We start from the raw sequence: 17321 nt of genomic DNA on the forward strand, positions 1-17321 counted from the left end.
CAATTGGGCGGCCGGCGCCGCAGCAGCAGCTCGCCCAGGCCTGCCCCCTAGCGGGCGCTTGGCGAAGGCGCGGCTCGGGCGTCTCCCGCCGGCAGCTTGGCTCCTCGCTGGGCTCCGGGAGATGGGCAGCTGGCGGCCTCGGCTGCGGAGCTCCGCGCGTGGCCAGCGCTGCCCTGCTCCCGCCCGCTGACTGAGCCGCTGACCGGCTGGCTTCCCCGCCGGCGGCGATGAAATTCCCGGGCTCGGTGCTGGTGTCGCTCTTCCTCTTCGTGGCCGAGACGGCGCTGGCGCTGTACCTGAGCAGCACCTACCGCTCGGCGGGCGACCGCATCTGGCAGTCGCTGACGCTGCTCTTCGCGCTGCTGCCCTGTGTGCTGGTCCAGTTCAGCCTCGTCTTCATCCACCGAGACCTCAGCAAGGACAGGCCGCTCGTGCTGCTCCTGCACATCCTGCAGCTGGGACCCCTCGTCAGGTGGGTGGGGGGCGGGGGCCCCGATCCCCGCAGGTGCTCCTGCAGGAGAAGGACCGTCCAAGCGGGGAGGGCTGGCCGGGGGCGGAAAGGGGGTCAGGGGAGGGGGTGGCCGCCCCAGTTGCGCTGGAAGAGCAACGCCCCACAATGGCTGTCATACATCTCAGAATGCTGGACACGCACTCGAGTGTCTGAATTGGGGACCAGTTCCAGCCTTATTGTTAATTTTTTTTAAAAAAAGCTGATCGCTTCAATGGTGGATTCTATGCCGAGAGATCTGGATAGGGAATTGTGACCATTAAAATAGCGCAAGGGCTCTCTGTTGGGTCAGATGTGCAAGATAATGGACCGTTTTGTTTATAGTGAAATAAAGGTGTTGGGGTTTTGTGTGTGTTAAGCTGTTTGCTGCATCCATCAGGACGTGGTCTCCTTTTATATGCTTGGAAATCTCCCTCCCTCCCCATGCATGTTAATGGATCTGTACTGTGTGCGGTTAAGGGTCTGTGATGCTTCCTATCTGCACAGCTGCCTGCTCCGGTTTTGCCTGTGAGCAATAACTGGCAGAGAAGCATGCCTGCGTTTGGTCACAGGCACGCCCATCTCTGTAGAGTGTGCTTCTGGAAAGCTGTATTGGAATAAGGGAGGCAGTGGTGAGAGAGCTGGACTTGAGAATATAACAGGTTCACACATCCTGAGTAGTCTCTACCTTTTGGGTTGAGTGAAAATATTTCAGCTTGTGAGTAAGACTAAATAAAGAGGAAGGAGGCTGAGTTTCTTGTGGACCACACACAGTTGCTCTTTGAAAATTGAAGCAGAAGAAACTGTCAAACCTATTTTTATCTACTAAAAATATTTATAACCTCCTCTTCAGGCACCTTGTTTATTGTTAACATAATAATAACGTAATAATGCCAAAATCAAACTGCTTTGATTTTATTATTATTTTTTAAAATATCCACCCACACACGTCATCATCCTGGAAGCAATTTGCCATTTTCAACTCTCTCTCTCTCTCTCTCTCTCTCTCTCTCTCTCTCTCTTTCACCACCCAGAGGTAAATTGTGTTGCTTCAGCATGTATTGTTTCAGCAAGTATTTTCCTAACAAATTATTCTATCGGTTTCCTTTCTGTTTCTGTTGTTTTTAATTTCAGGGAGGTAACTGTGATGGTCGGTTGCAGCAAAAAAAGAGAGAAAAGCTCATGGCATAATAAAAATGTCTTAGTCTTTAAGGTGCCTTAAGACTTAAACTTTTGTTACCCTTTATTGCTTTTGTTACCCTTTATTGCTCTCTGAATATATCATATCTCAACTTTGACGACATTGTAAGCCACCCAGAATGGAATTTTTTGCCTAGAAAGGCAGGTTATGCACTTTAACAAAAATAAATAAATTTGATAAATCATTAACTATTGGGCAGTTATCCCTTCAAGCAAAGAAGCATGAGCAGTATCAAGTTTCTTATCAGTTTGTTCCTGAAGCCAAATTGTACATGCAAATCAAACACCAAATTGGGGGGAAAGCAGAGGGAGGGATAACATAGCAATGTTTTACAGGGCCTAATACTGTTATCCAAAACTTTTCTAATATTATTGGATGTATGCCATCACCTGCCAGCAATCCCCTCCTTGCTTTCTAAATAAAAGGTGGGGTATAAATGCAATGTTAATTAATAAATATTAAGCTCTGGAAAAACATTTCAGTCTCCCAAGGTATTCTGCTGTTGACCTAAAAGTTACCATGTTTCAATAAAGTAACTTCAGAGAGTAAGTCCATATACACAGCTGCACATAAGGAGCCTGAACCGGAAGCATTTAGTAGTACTGCATCAGAGCAATCATTCCATGGTTTCTCAACTGGCCATGGTGATTGTAGGAACTCTTGACATAGGGAAAGCCAGTTAAGTGAATTAGCCATCAAGTTTACACATCTTATTTATACACTATTATACTATGTGTTTCTGATGCACAATAATAATGATTGAAATGTTATTATACAACAATAATACATATTAACTTCCTAAGCAGGCTGCAGAATGTCATTCCTTAAACGTTCTCAAGAACAATTTGGGCAGGGACCTGTCAAGAATGTGTTCTCCATAGGATTATGTGATTATGTGGAGTTGTGTAGAGCTTAGTGCAACACAAATATTCCATCAGCAAAAGAATCTCTACCTGCGTAATGGAATGCTCTTCCCCTCTTCTCCCTTTGCAAGTGGACATCCTTGTGCTTGCTGGTGAGGCATGGTGGTTGAGTTCCACCCATGATTTTCAAATCTTAAGAATGGGCTAAAGGGGCGTTTCTCATGCCCACCTTAACTTCTTTCTAATCGGACATCCTACTTAAAAGCAATTGTGAACTTCAGAAAAGTTATGTTAAAGCAACATCTACTCTTGTCCATTTCGCCCCACAGGTGCGTGGAGGTTTTCTATATTTACTTTCATGCAGGCAGAATAGAGGAGCCTTATGTCAGCATCACCAAGAAGAGGCAGATGCCAAAAGATGGACATTCGGAAGAAGTTGAGAAGGAAGTGGGCCAAGCTGAGGGCAAGCTGTTTACACACAGATCTGCGTTTAGTCGGGCATCGGTGATCCAAGCTTTCCTAGGCTCTGCACCGCAGCTGACGCTTCAGCTGTACATATGTGTCCTCCAGCAGGAGATGACGGCAGCCAGAAGTATGTATAATTGGTACATTTTTCAGTATTCCATTTTGGTGAGTGTTTAGAGATAGGGATTATGGGTAAGTAATAGCTATATCCTCTCACTTAATGTGCTATTTAGGAAACCAGATGCAGGTGGAAATGGTTAATGACTTGCTTTATGGTTGTTTTGGCACCAGGTGAAGAGTTATTAAAATTCCCCCAGTCCTTTTGAAAACCTGTGCTTTTAGCGTTCTGAATCTCTGTGTATGTGCTGTAAATATATATTTATTTGCTTTTACTCTACTCGTTGTTGGAAATGTGTGCGCCAGAAATCTTTAGGATGCAATTTGATATTTAATGTAGGCTATTACGTTTTTAATTGTACTACTGTCATTTTTGTGCTGAAAGCCAACCAGAGAAAAATGTTATTGAGTAGCTTTACATAAATATAGCAAATAAATTAAGCAGACTGCTTCTTCACTAAGAGTTACAGACTAGGTTATAAGAAGCGGAAAGCCCTTCTACAAATTATAGCAGGGAGAAAAGAACTCCCAACTTCTATCAGCCCCAGCCAGCATGGGCAAAGGTCAGAGATGAGAGAACTGTGGTCCAGCAACACCTGGAGATAACAGGTTTCCCATCCCTAGGGATGCATTTTCTCCCCAGTGCTTAATTCATAAAAGTAGAAACAATGAGACCAAGACTCCCCACTCTGTAATATCTCATCCCTAATCTTAGCTGCTTGGAGCATACTAACAGGACATCTTAGAAGAAGAAGAGGAGTTTGGATTTAATATCCCACTTTATCACTACCAAAGGAGTCTCAAAGCGGCTAACATTCTCCTTTCCCTTCCTCCCCCCACAACAAACACTCTGTGAGGTGAGTGGGGCTGAGAGACTTCAGAGAAGTGTGACTGGCCCAAGGTCACCCAGCAGCTGCATGTGGAGGAGCGAGGAATCGAACCCGGTTCACCAGATTACGAGTCCACCGCTCTTAACCACTACACCACACTTAGCCCAGGGGTAGGCAAGGTTTACCTCACCTGGGGCGGTTCACTCCAGAGGAGATCTCTCTGTGAGCCGGACTGCACACACACCCACGATTTCCGGCATCTGCATCCATGCAGATGCAATTTTCAGTGTCATGGAAGTGAGTCCCCGTGCTGGGGGGGGGGACGACTCGCCGAGCGGGTGGCTTGGTTTGGGGGTGGCTCGTGGGCCATTTAAATGACCCCCGTGGGCCGTTTGTGGCCCATGGGCCTTAGGTTGCCAACCCCTGTCTTAGCCTTTTTCAAACGTTAACAAACTTCTATGGACACACACAGCTGCCTACTTGATTTTTAAAACTATGTTTAAAATATTTGCTTGCAGTGATGCTTGGGGAGGAGTCACTAAGAATGCTGTTGTTGCAAACGAGCAAAGAGCGTAATTTTGTCTCGCATCAGAAATACATATAATATAGTAAACCGTTCCAGATCTACATTGGGGCATCTGGATATAGCGACAACTTCTTGCGACACATTCTATGTGAAAATTAATTCAAAGGAGCAGCTTGAAGACACCCAGGGTTACAAGAGTATATGTGTGGGAAATCCTATTAGAGGTCTAAAATTGACTTTAGCACTTTCAGACTCATGTCCAGAGATTAATTGCTTTAAAGTTAAACAAGTCTCAGGAGTACGTTGAAATAGCAGTGAATGTGGCCCTGAAAGATTAATAAACCAAAAATCCTGATGACCGCAGACAAGTGGATGGTTGCTAAGTATTAAATCAAATTAAATGGAGCAGTTGTGGTGAGCTAGTCACTTGACTGGTCTTGCATTCCCCACCCCACCCCAGGCAGTGTAAGTAGATTTAGATAAAGCACATAGAGTGGATGTGCAGGTGACTCATGCCCTATTGTAATAGCCAATCGTGTGCATCTGTTCTGTGGCAGCCATTGGGCCATCTAACTCAGCATTGCCCACGCTGTCTGGCAGCAGGGTTTCAGACAGGAAGTCTTTCCCAAGCCTACCTAAAGATGCCGGGGATTGAAGAACCTGGGACCTTCTACATGCGACAGCCGTTTCCTCAAGATGCATAAGTTCTCATACATACATTTGGAACTTGCATATCTTGCAGTGCAAGTATCCTCTTCATGGGCAATGTAAAAAATCAGAAACCAAGAGTGTGGATCACTCATGCATTCACTTCTTTGGAACTTCCAGTTATTGTGCAAAATGGATTTGGGCTGTCACATAATGTGTAAATTGGCATTTTCATTCTCTGCAGAGTAACCAATTGAGCATCTAGCAAACACTTTCCTTTCAGAAACTAAGATGAAATATCTAGATCCAGTTTCTTTTTTTCCATTGAAAAATGCTGAGGGTTCTAGGCCTGAAGTTCCCCATACCTGCATTGGATAAAATGAGACAACTACCTCAGAGAGCAGGCACTGGGGGGGGGGGCACATACCGTATTTTTCGCTCTAAAAGACGCACCAGACCACAAGACGCACCTAGTTTTTGGAGGATGAAAACAAGAAAAAATATATTCTGAATCTCAGAAGCCAGAACAGCAAGAGGGATTGCTGCGCAGTGAAAGCAGCGATCCCTCTTGCTGTTCTGGCTTCTGGGATAGCTGCGCAGCCTGCATTCGCTCCATAAGACGCACACACATTTCCCCTTACTTTTTAGGAGGAAAAAAGTGAGTCTTATAGAGCAAAAAATATGGTAATTTGCATCCCCAGCTGCTGTTTACTTTCTTCACTGGCCCAGATTGTATGTAGCTCTTCAGAGACATGCCCTGCCTTCCTTCTCCCCACTGCAACCTCCCCTCCCCTCCATTTACTCCTTTCCTCCCCCCTGAGTGGTTATGGCCAGAAAATGTATGATATGGAAAGCTAGCTGTAGGTAAGCAGTTTGGGGTCTCTGGATGGGAAATCGCCCAGGAACCAATGTATGCTATCTTGAGTTCTGTCATGGAGGTGAGATGGGCTAGAAATGCAATGTGATCCAGTTGAGACTTTGGTCTTGCTACAAAAGAGTGAAATGCTCCAGGATGCTGGCATTATTTTATTATTTATTTTTATCTATTAGATTTACATACCACACTTCAAGGTGGTTCACAAGATAAAAATACAAGATAAAAGCACAAATAAATAGTCAAAACAGAAACAAAATAATAGAAAAAGATTGCTGAGTCCTGAGTTCCCTCTGTGACTTCATGAGACCCTGTTTTTATTTGTTTAAATCTACTGAATTCCTGTTTTAATATGATTTTATACTACTGTTTTATGTTTGTTTTAATGATACTGTTTATTGCTTAGATATATATATACTGTATATATTAAAAAAAAATAAGTGGTTAAATCTTGCCACCCTCCTAAATCTCTCATCTCTCTCTCACACACACAAATTATTTTTTAAGGTTAAGAATTTAAGGCCCTAAATTCAGAAGTGCTTCAGAATTGTGCCTCTTCTGATAATTTGGCTCGTCTGCTATACCCATAATTTTATTTCATTTGTTCGGTTTAGTTTTGAGTGTGTGGTCAGTTGCTATTCTTTAGCAAGTATGGAGCAAAGTGTGAAATTTTTACTGACACAGTCGAAAGAAGGTAACTTAGCAGGACGTGCAGCAATTCAGGATTCCTTTGTGCAAGTCGGTCAGGGTGACCGGCCTCCCTGGTGGAGAGGCTGTCACAGGGCTGCAGCAATGGGACAAGGGCGGGAACCTGCACCTGCCAAGACTCCCTCAACGGAAAAGCCGCTGAGGGAACGGGAACCTCCCTTCTGTGGCCCTTGCCAGAGCAGCAGGCTGAGGAGAAAGCAGCATCTCCTCTTTCTCTCCCAACCACTGGTGGAGGATTTGCTGGAAAGAGGCTGAGGAATGGGGTGCCGTAAGCCCCTGCTTCCTGTCTGAGCCTTGGCTAGGAGTGTGAGGAGGACAGAAGGAGTGATTTGCCTATTCCTGCAGCTTTGGTGGCAGGTGGAGGGGCCAAGTTTCACTCCCCTCCCGTACCTTAAAAAGGAGGCATGTTTGGTTTCATTTTTGTAATGCGTCATTATGATGGTATAGTTTGCTTCTTGAGGATTTGCAACTCGCCATACAATTCCACTTCCAGGTGTGGCCCTCATGCTGTTCTAGTGCGTCTCCGATCACCCTGACTGCAAAGCCTTGGCACAGTCCCTGACGCTGACAAACCAAGTGACAGCCCTGTGCTGCTGCCTTGCTTGGTTGCTCCTTTGATGTACGGTTTGAGTAATAATGGGAGTTGTAATCTGAAATAATCTCCACCTGACATAGCTATGGGAAGGTAACAAAGCAGTTTCTGGCAGGATATCGCTGAAATGAATGGTCTGGAACAAGTCCAGTATTGGTTTAAAAATACATTGAAAAACCAGTTTGAGAGGCAAAAGAAATCCAGTACTTGCATTTTTAAAAAGTTACCTTCAAGTGTGTGTTTTTCAAAAATAACAAAAACCCAAATACCTGCAAAGCAGCAATTAAAAAACAACAACACACAACCCAAGCATTAAGACTTCATCAAAATAATATCCCTCTTCTTCACTCCACTGAAATATAATTGCTGTATGTAGATATATTTGGAGCACCTGAATGACAAGCGAAATACATTCTTGCAAGGTCACTTGCACTTTTTTTCCTATAACAAGTCAAGGACCCATATTTTAGGAGAAAGCAAGCATTAGATATGAATGGCTAGACTCAGCATGTTGATCTAATTTCATTCACATTGCAACAGGATAATCCAAAGAGAGTAGATTCAAGACTGCAGTGTATGTGGAACACTATACAGTGGTACCTCGGGTTACATACGCTTCAGGTTACATATGCTTCAGGTTACAGAGTCCGCTAACCCAGAAATATTACCTCGGGTTAAGAACTTTGCTTCAGGATGAGAACAGAAATCGTGCAGTGGCAGCACAGCGGCAGCAGGAGGCCCCATTAGCTAAAGTGGTGCTTCAGGTTAAGAACAAACCTCCAGAACGAATTAAGTTCTTAACCCGAGGTACCACTGTATTAGATTGTATTGAACTTGCAATAGCTTGGTAACAGATTTCATGAGTATGGGTCATCATTCAAAGCTCTACCCACACACAGGCACCCCAAACACTGTGATGGTTAGTATTGTGTCATTCATCTCTCTCCCTGCCACCCTGTTTGCCCATTCAGAGCAAAGCACCTCAAAGGATGTAATTAAGATGTGGAGAACCAGAGGATGTGGCAGAGACACCCCTCTTGATTGCAACACCCTGCCTGAATTTAAAATAAAACCCTGAGGGAATTGGGCATCTGAGTGTTGCCCACAGTTTGAATCCCAGGAAGCCAACTGGCATGTATTACCCCAGGCTTCCTCAACCTTGGCCCTCCAGATGTTTTTGGTCTACAACTCCCATAGTCCCTAGCTAGCAGGACCAGTGGTCAGGGATGATGGGAATTGTAGTCTCAAAACATCTGGAGGGCCGAGGTTGAGGAAGCCTGTATTACTCATTGAAGTAAAAACATTTGTGCCTGTGGAAGGGAAACTGAGTTAAGACAGTCACCCTCTGTTTGTTAAGATGGAAGCATCCCAGAAGGTCCTGGTTCAACGCCTGTCTCAACTACAGAATTAGGAAGTTGCTATCATTTATTTTTTAGCTGTGGCCCCTCCCCCAAGTGGGCAAAATGGAAATAACACAGTATTATTGAATGAGGAATAGTGAAATGCTGCTAGTTAGCACTTTGCACACTCAAAGCTCAGTGACTGAAAGCCTTGAGTTTGCTCTTGCAGCAAATTCAGTACAGCTGCTGAGACTTGAATAGCTTTGTGGTTTGTACCTGATGCTGATGAGAATGCTGGCGTTTCTCTCAAGGCCCAACATGCTAAAATATTGTCCTGGAGCTGCCATGCTCACGGTGTGAACATAATAGTTCAAGGAAAGCCTTTAGCACAGGTCCAAGGAGCATGCATGCATTTGAGGGCCCCAGTTCATTTATCAGTGTTTCTACATGGTTTAGGAACATGGACTAGGAAAAGTGTGTACTGGGATAGTGCTTAAGAAGATACTATAAGCTGCATCAGTTTAGGCCACTTGAGTCAGCCACTTCCAATGAAAGCGTGTTCCTGCCATACAATGCTCTCTGGCTGCTTTCAGAAATGTTGATTGCCTTCTCTTTCCTCAGGCATCTTCATGGTCCTTTCTCTCCTGTCAATCGTCTATGGAGCACTGCGATGCAACATCCTGGCCATTAAGATTAAGTATGACGATTACGACATCAGCGTGAAGCCTGCTGCCTACCTCTGCATCTTCCTCTGGAGAAGCTTTGAGATTGCCACTCGGGTGATAGTCCTGGTCCTCTTCAGCTCTGTCCTTCAAATCTGGATCCTCCCAGTGGTGCTAGTGAATTTCTTTGCTTTTTTCTTTCACCCGTGGATTCTCTTCTGGCAAAGTAAGTGCACTTTGCCGGAAAATATAGAGAAGGCTTTGAGCAAAGTGGGCACTGCCATTGTCTTGTGCCTTCTCACTTTCCTGTATGCCGGTATTAATATGTTTTGCTGGTCAGCTGTGCAGCTGAAGTTGAATGATTCCGACTTAATTGACAAATCCCAAAACTGGTACAGGCTGGCTTTATATTACATTGTGAGGTTCCTTGAGAATGCTTTTCTCTTGCTGATGTGGTATATGTACAAGACTGATGTCTACACGTATGTATGTGCCCCTTTGCTGGTCTTACAGTTGCTGATTGGCTATTGCATAGCTGTTCTTTTTATGCTCGTGTTCTACCAGTTTTGCCACCCGTGCAAAAAACTTTTCTCCTCCAATATTTCAGAAGGATTGGCACTGTGTTTCAAGTTGTTTTGCTATGTATGCAAACCTCTTGCATCCAGCAACTCTGGGGAAAAGGCAGACTTGAAGACCCCAGACGATACTGTTGACGATGCCCAGGACAGCTGCAAGGCAAATGAATCCTATAATGGAAATGCCCACCAAAGTGTTTCATCCAATGCCTAGAACTGCTGTCAAGGAGCCACCGCTCTCAATACTTGCTTATTTTAGCCCCTGGGTCTGGAAACCTTTCTGGGAAACTTCCCAATGGTGGGCGGGTCCAGAGGAAAAAGTGGGCAGAGCAGCAAATGTAAATTTTACCTTTGTACAGTAGGCTAGTTTCTTCACATACTCCTCTCTCCTTCCTAAATCCAGGTAAGCAAGAGGCACAATCAGAGTTCAAGGGCACATTCCTGCCAAGCAAAAACATTCAAGGTGGATGTGACTTGGGATGGTGTGTGGCTTGGGGAGAGTCCCAAATTTCAGGCAGAGACCTGAAGGGCCACATATTTGGGCCTCAGGTTGCCACCCCTGGTTTGGGTGGTTTAGAAAGAAGGATGCACTCTGATTATCCCTCTGACCACCATGGCAGGAGGCACATTTAAGTCCTAGCATTGCAATGCTGGTATGGTAGTTCAGTGAGTGTGAAGATACTTGGGATTTTAACTGTTGGAAACAGACAGCACCCCTTTATGGATGGGATGCTCCACTGCATCTTGACTTTAGATCAGGGATTTGTAACCATTGTCTGGGTGGACCTCTGCAAGCCATGAAACAAAAGGCAAGGCAATGACAAAGTGGCTGACTCAAGGAACTTCTTATTTCATGCAAGGACCGAAATCAATCAGTGAAAAGGAGCATTCAAAACCTCACAGGTTAACAATGTGCTTTAAAGTTTTATACAAACTGGGCTCCTTCACCTGCCACCGAGTGCCAAATTTATCTAGGTTACATATGACATGATCTCATCCTGACTGCGTGCATTGGAACTGGGAGCTTCTGAATCCATAATGGAAAGTGATAAAATAACTTGCTGCTGATTCAGGCCTTGGCCCCGTCCTGTCAATTTTTCCTTCAAAGTGCCACAAGTGTTGATTCTCTCCAAACAGCTTAAACACTTGGTTTTTAGGTTTGCTTCTATTGTTGGATTCTGATTGTCTTGGTCAATTACATTTCTGCTTTGTATGATGCTAAGAAAGCTTTGGTGAATGTAGCAGTAGTTAAGGAAGCATTTAGTCAATGAAAATTTTAGCAATGTCTTGAAGTTGATATCCACTCTTTTACATGAATATTTCCAAATGTTTCCATTAAGTCAAACCTATTGCTATTACTGAAAATGGGGGGGGGGACTATTCACTAGAATTATTACATTAAAGTGATTAGGTCTCCAAAACAGTGGCCAGGTTGGCAGAGTGGATTTGGACGTTGAGCATGGGAGGACCTGATCCAAAAGCCAATGAGCTGCAAAAGTCATTGGGCGGGTTTTGAACAAATAATTATATTTGACTGTTTACTGGGTTTACATCTTGCCTTTCTTCTAAATTTCTCAAAGTGGTGATTTGTAGGCTGGTCCTATGTATGTTTACTTGGAAGTAAGTCTTACTTTGTTCAATGAGGCTTACTCCCAGGAAAGTGTACTCCCAAGAGAGAACTGAAGTCTTAACCTCCCAATAATTTTGACTGGTCAAGAATATCTTTTCCAAGGCCAGGATCAGTCCCACTCCCAAGATCAACACTCTACTTACCCCACAAGGTTACTGTGAGGATAAATGAAGTAAGAATTGTAAAGCAACTTAATACACCAAACCAGTTCTATAGAAATGCTTAAATAATATTTAAAATGACCTTTGCCACCGCAGTGCTGACAATAGTTGGCACCATGGTAGCTGAAATCCATGGTGCAATTAGCTGGTGCCAGGTGGAGTCATCCTTCCTTGCTTCTGGTTTTTATTGAAACACACATAAAAAAGTGCTAGCTTTTACCCAGTTCTACAATCGAGCAGTATATAAATTTTATAAAATGAATTAAGTGTGTTTGAACAATGCAGCCATGTAACAGCAGGATCAGGGGGCAAATTTTAGCGTGAATTAGCATGACAAATGTGTATCTTTATCTTTTTATACAAAATATAATACGGTCACCTTTTCTGTGCACATGTAGCAAACTCCCCCTCCTTGATATTCTTATTTTTAAAAAAGAAAAAGAAACAACACCTGGTGGTTATTGTTTTATATCTGGAAAGCTGATTTGTTCCCAGAATAAAATAATTAGTCTCTGAAGAGAAAATGCTGTATGGGTGTTTGTAATTTACCTTCTTTGAGTTTTGAGTTGGGAGGAGAGGGCAGCGCATCGCTTGGAACGCAGAATGTTATGGTCAGTAGGAGAAGTTAGTTGAGCATGGATTGGCAATTGGTGATTTTATTTATTATTTTCACTTCTTTATTTTATTTATTTGTACAAGTATTTCTATACTGGCCTTATCAAATGATCTTAGAGTGGGTTACAAAAATGTCACAATTAAAACAAGCGCAAAGCCAGAAAACCAGTAAACTAACCAATATCAAAACAGCAGCACAGAACAGCAATGCAGGAGGAGGGAATATATCCACTAAACCAAAAGGCCCGAGTAAAGGGATGTGCCTTGACCAATAGTTGAAAGGCATACAATGATGGCACAAGATACACCTTGGAGAGAGTGTCCTTCTTCTACTTGGGGGACCATCACAAAGAAGGCTGTCTCATACTCCACTGTCCAGCCAATCACAGAGAGTGGCAGCACTACCAACTATCCCCATCCTGTTCTCCTTGGGAAGGTGATGGAAGAGGAGGTGCTCCTTCAGATATTTGGGGGGGCCCAAGTTGTTTAGGGCTTTATACGGCAGTATTCAGCCCTTGGTAGCAAACTGGCAATGAATTTTGTCAGTTGGAGAAGGAGAAAGGAACAAGGATTGGCTGGGAAGCAATGGGTTTAGAAGATTTCTAGTGCTTATCATATTCATCTTAGATCTCATTTTACTATGGATTTGTTTTAGCACTAATCTGAAGCATACTTTAAGCACCATGTGACTGTGGCACAGTTAATTCAATTTTATTATATTTTTGGCCAAGAAATTAATGTATCAAACATAACACCTGAGACTGCATCTCTGAGAATATTTAACCGTGTTAGAAGGCTTAAATAATCTTCATGCCTCTGTGCTGCTATTTAAGTGAATATCTGATAGTTGTTAAAATCGAAGGGAAAGTAAAAGAGATAAATTTGTAAGAATTCTGGCTAGCACAGATTTTACCTTCACATTAGAAACCAAGAGCATTTGTAAGCAAGAGTATCATACACACAAGTTATGTACCTCAATTTCAATTAGGTCTTCTTCATAAATGGGGATTTTCCTATGCTTGGATCATCTTTAAGTAGGAAAACTGTTCCATATGAAATGCTCAAGACTCTCAAATAGGAGGTACTGAGGGTCAAACAGGTGAGTCATACATGTCAAGATGTGTTTGGCCAGTGTGCTTTGTGTTTTCCCTGTTGCACTGGTCAGATTTTTTTACTGGTTCAATCTGACACCAAGATTTGAACAAAATACCAAACCATAAGTTGGTGCTATGTGGTCAAGCCTGGATAAAGTCTCAGACTTGTGTGCTTCGTCCTTCCCTCCCCTACTGACTAACTAGTTACTAACTGGTTTTCAGCAATCCATCATTTGGCATCTTATTCACACCAGCATACTGTGGTTTGTGCTTGCCCATCAAAACCTAACAAAGGCCTACTCTTAGGATTCAAGAATCATATAAATAAATAGAAATTCCAAGTTATAAAGCACAAGAGTTAAAAATCAGTGCTTTATTCAGGGAGTGACATTATCATGAAGAGTGATGGTAAATATTAAGCCTGACTTCTCCATATAGCTTTTCATAATGTTAACACTACGAAAACAAAAATCCAAAGGTTATGTGTTACATCTGTGCCTCTCATACTTCAATCTCCTAGGCTGACAGAAACAAATTGAATTTAAGGAGCTAAAGGCCAACGAGAAACACACTCCTCAGTAATCAAAATGCAGTTTCAAGCTTCCAGATGACTACAATGAAGCTTAATTGAAGAATAATTGCTTTACAGGCGTTCAAATTTAGGCACTGCACCATCTTAAATTTTTTTTTGGGGGGGGGTTAGTGTCTTTACAGCAACATCACAAGAACAGGTATAATAATCTCCAGTGCACAATTCTCCAACTAAATGTGACATTTAGTTATACAAACAACAGAACCTTGTAAAGCAAAGTCCAAGGTAACTTTAAGCAAATAAGGTTTCCCTGCCGATGGACTGTTGCTGTCACATGGCAACTGTGAGTTGTGCTCTGAGCCTGGAAACAAAAAAATATGTTATATGCTTTATTCAAAATGTTTAATTACGGCAATCTGCTTTCCCCCATAAATCCCAGTGTTAGGGCTCATAAAGCTGCCATCAGGATCTCCTGGATGTTGTTCTGTCTCCTTCATCAGTTCATTTGCTCCCCACCCCCGCTAACTTGAGCTCTCAGGTATGCTTCAGCGATTATCGTTTCCTTTCTGCATATTTCAGCATAGTGGGCACTATTGTCTTCATTTGTGCAAACTGAAGTCCAGACCCAATTCTGACACACAGTCTTGCATACCTCCCAAGTATGATCTGTAGAATCTGGCTGCCAGAATTGTCCTTGATCCTCCAGATATTCCAATATGTTTGGTTGGCATTTGTACCTTTAATAAGCGGGAGAAAGCAATCTCCGTTCCATGATTAAAATGTGTGCAGCCCCTGTCTTGCTGTTCACCAATGGCACTCTTTCTTCATGCCTGTCATGGAAACACATGACAATCTCCTCCTGCAATTTGTAGGTCCTGTTTCTTTTTCTTTTGTGTTCCTCTCCCCTGCTCTAGCCATTTGGTCTCTTATAAATCATTTATGGGAACTCAGCCAGGTTAAAGATTGTGGGCTCACTGCTTTCTTCCTGTGTATCTTATTGAGGTGGCAGGGCGTGCTTGAAATTCTAAAAGCAAACGAAAAGGGGACACATTGTATATGAATTAGTAGGGAGAGCAGGAGAGAGGGGAAATGGTAAGACATTACACTGTATACATCTGATCAGCAGCGTTGTAAATTTCAGTACTGGGTTTGCTTAAACTCATGCAGCCTATCGCCAAAACCTCACCAATTGTCAAAGACAGTAACTGTTCTTCTTGACTGCTTCTAATCATGCACTTTATCTATGCATGATCTACTTAAAATTCTACTTCTTTTCTAGGTCAGGCTGTATTCAACTTTTTTTTACTAAATGCAGATACAAGTACATGGCACACATTTTACCTCTGAAATGTGTATTTTCTTCAGTATTCTCCTTTAACATAATCTGGATTCAAGGAGGTGTGGTAGTGAAGACTGACCTCTCTGTGTGGACTAGGGGTGAGTGAATTTGTCAATTTCAGTTTTTCTTAGTTTCTCATTTTCCCACTCTGGAGTTTAGTTCTCTGCATTTTCGCATCAGTTTTTTATATATATTTGTAGATACCCCATGAAAATTCATGAGTTTTACTGTGACTTTCTTCTAATATACACATTTCTGCTCAATATGTGCATCTTTGCAAAGCAGTTTTCCCAAATGGAATGCACTGTTGTGTGCTGTTTTAATATCTGCATTTTTGCACACATTACTTGGCCAGAGAACTGCATTGCAAAATTCAGGAAAGTGCAAATATTCTTTTGGAATATTATGTAGATTTGCCTTCAAATGCAAACTGAATCCTATTTCTCCTTATCCCTAGTGTAGACAGAGGGTAGGAGGAGCTGGAGTCAAGTCTGAAATGATTGTCTGTGGATACAGGAAAACTCTGGTTTTACATAACCAGAAAGAAAAGGCGGGGAAATTCTAAATGAACTAAAATCTTGGCAATACCCCTCTGAGAGGCATTTTCATGTGATCAAAGTGTTGCAAAATCAATGTGAATTTTCCATTTTTTACACAAAACTTTCAATCACCACATCTCATTTGTTAGATGGGGGAACTTTCTGATGAATAGGTTTATGACTGTTACACATGATATGCTGTTCTCTGTACTATGAGGGAGTGGCTGCCATTCAGACAGAGCTGGAAAGAGGTGGGAACAAGAAATAAACGCATTCTTTGACATACATCAAACTTGATCATTGCATTCCAATGAAGAGACAGTGTGGTGTAGTGGTTAGAGTGTTGGACTAGGACCTGGGAGAGGAGAGTTTAAAACCCGATTCAGTCATGAAGCTTGCTGGGTGGCCTTGGGCCAGTCTAACCTACCTCACTGGGTTGTTGTAGGATAAAACAAGAAGTAGGAGAAACATGTAGACCCCCTCAATCTCCCTGGGATGGAAATGCAGTAAATTAAAAATATATTTATTTGAAGCAAATTCCATTGATTTTACTAGAACTAACTTCTGAACAGTAGCACACAGCCTGTTTATTTCAGAAGCACTCTTTTGACAACCAATCTAGTATAAATAAATAAATTAATGATTTCAATTTTATTCCATACTGAAGTAGAAAACAATATTTTGATGGGCAGGCTTTGGGTTTAAGACCGCAAGCTTATGGGGCTTATGCGTTGCCCCTAACAGTTGTACGGTGCCTATCAATTTTAGGTGCTCTAATAATAATGAATGTTAAATTGACACGAGAAAGCATTTCAAGCATTGTCTGAAACGAGAGTGATATTTTTAGTTGGCAGCTTAGTTTCTGCCATCTGGCTTTCTTTTTCCAGCTCTGTGGTGTGTGACTCTGTTCTGCTGTCGTCTGAGAGAGAGAGAGAGAGAGAGAGAGAGAGACAACAGTCAATGTGATGGTGACTCCCTGATGAACACAGTAACATACAGCTAGAAACAAGGGGAGCTGTCCTGGAGAAAGGCAGTGTGCTCTGCTGCCTCCCGTCCCCTGCCCACTGCCCTGAAACTTCGGTTCTTGTTGAATACCCTGTAGTTCCAACCATGCATGTAGACCAGTGGAGGGCAGTGCAGAGTAGAACCATGCAGCAAAATGAGGATAGGTAGTGAATCATTTAATGAGCTACTATATCAGCATCTTACATTAATTTCACTGTTTTATAGTGCTGTTCCTTAACACTCCATGGCCGGTATTCAGTTGTCTTTTTCTCATAGTAAGTAGACCTACTGGATTTAATGAACATGACAAAATTAGGTCTGTTCATTTCAATGGGTCTATTCTGAGTAAAACTTAATTGAATACTACCCTGTGTGCCTCACATGCATTATCTTTGTAATCCATACAATGCACCTATGTACTTAGGCCAGTTATATGGGGTATCAAATAAACAGCATCATATTGTCAGATAATGCATCTGATGAAGCAGATTGCGGTCAGTGGGAGCTTATGCAATAAT

The 17321-nt window shown here is 42.7% G+C and overlaps 2 protein-coding genes across 4 annotated transcripts in view; both read left to right on the forward strand.

The window, feature by feature from the left end:
- The window catches only part of LANCL3 (LanC like family member 3), a 152605-nt gene that overhangs the window by 30213 nt on the left and 105071 nt on the right, over window positions 1–17321 (forward strand). The window lies entirely within an intron of this gene.
- Window positions 58–12203, forward strand: XK (X-linked Kx blood group antigen, Kell and VPS13A binding protein). 2 transcript variants are annotated; one of them, XR_014547837.1, is made up of 4 exons: window positions 87–472; window positions 2881–3143; window positions 9273–10370; window positions 10409–12203. XR_014547837.1 is itself a non-coding variant. In XM_083612569.1 (3 exons), the coding sequence occupies exons 1-3, from the start codon at window positions 228–230 to the stop codon at window positions 10100–10102; spliced, it is 1338 nt and encodes a 445-aa protein (XP_083468695.1). In that variant the 5' UTR covers window positions 58–227; the 3' UTR covers window positions 10103–12203. The 2 variants fall into 2 exon arrangements, 1 of the variants encoding a protein (XP_083468695.1); XM_083612569.1 differs by having other exon boundaries at window positions 58–472; window positions 9273–12203.

Source organism: Podarcis filfolensis (genome assembly GCF_964270895.1).
Source record: "Podarcis filfolensis genome assembly, chromosome: 4".
Lineage (NCBI taxonomy): Eukaryota > Metazoa > Chordata > Lepidosauria > Squamata > Lacertidae > Podarcis > Podarcis filfolensis.

Bases quoted from the DNA above. Each gene is read 5' to 3' on its own strand.
- XK (XM_083612569.1), top strand. From the start codon at position 228: ATGAAATTCCCGGGCTCGGTGCTGGTGTCGCTCTTCCTCTTCGTGGCC. The intron at 473-2,880 runs GTGGGTGGGGGG...TTCGCCCCACAG, and splicing joins CAGCTGGGACCCCTCGTCAG to GTGCGTGGAGGTTTTCTATA. The intron at 3,144-9,272 runs GTATGTATAATT...CTCTTTCCTCAG, and splicing joins GGAGATGACGGCAGCCAGAA to GCATCTTCATGGTCCTTTCT.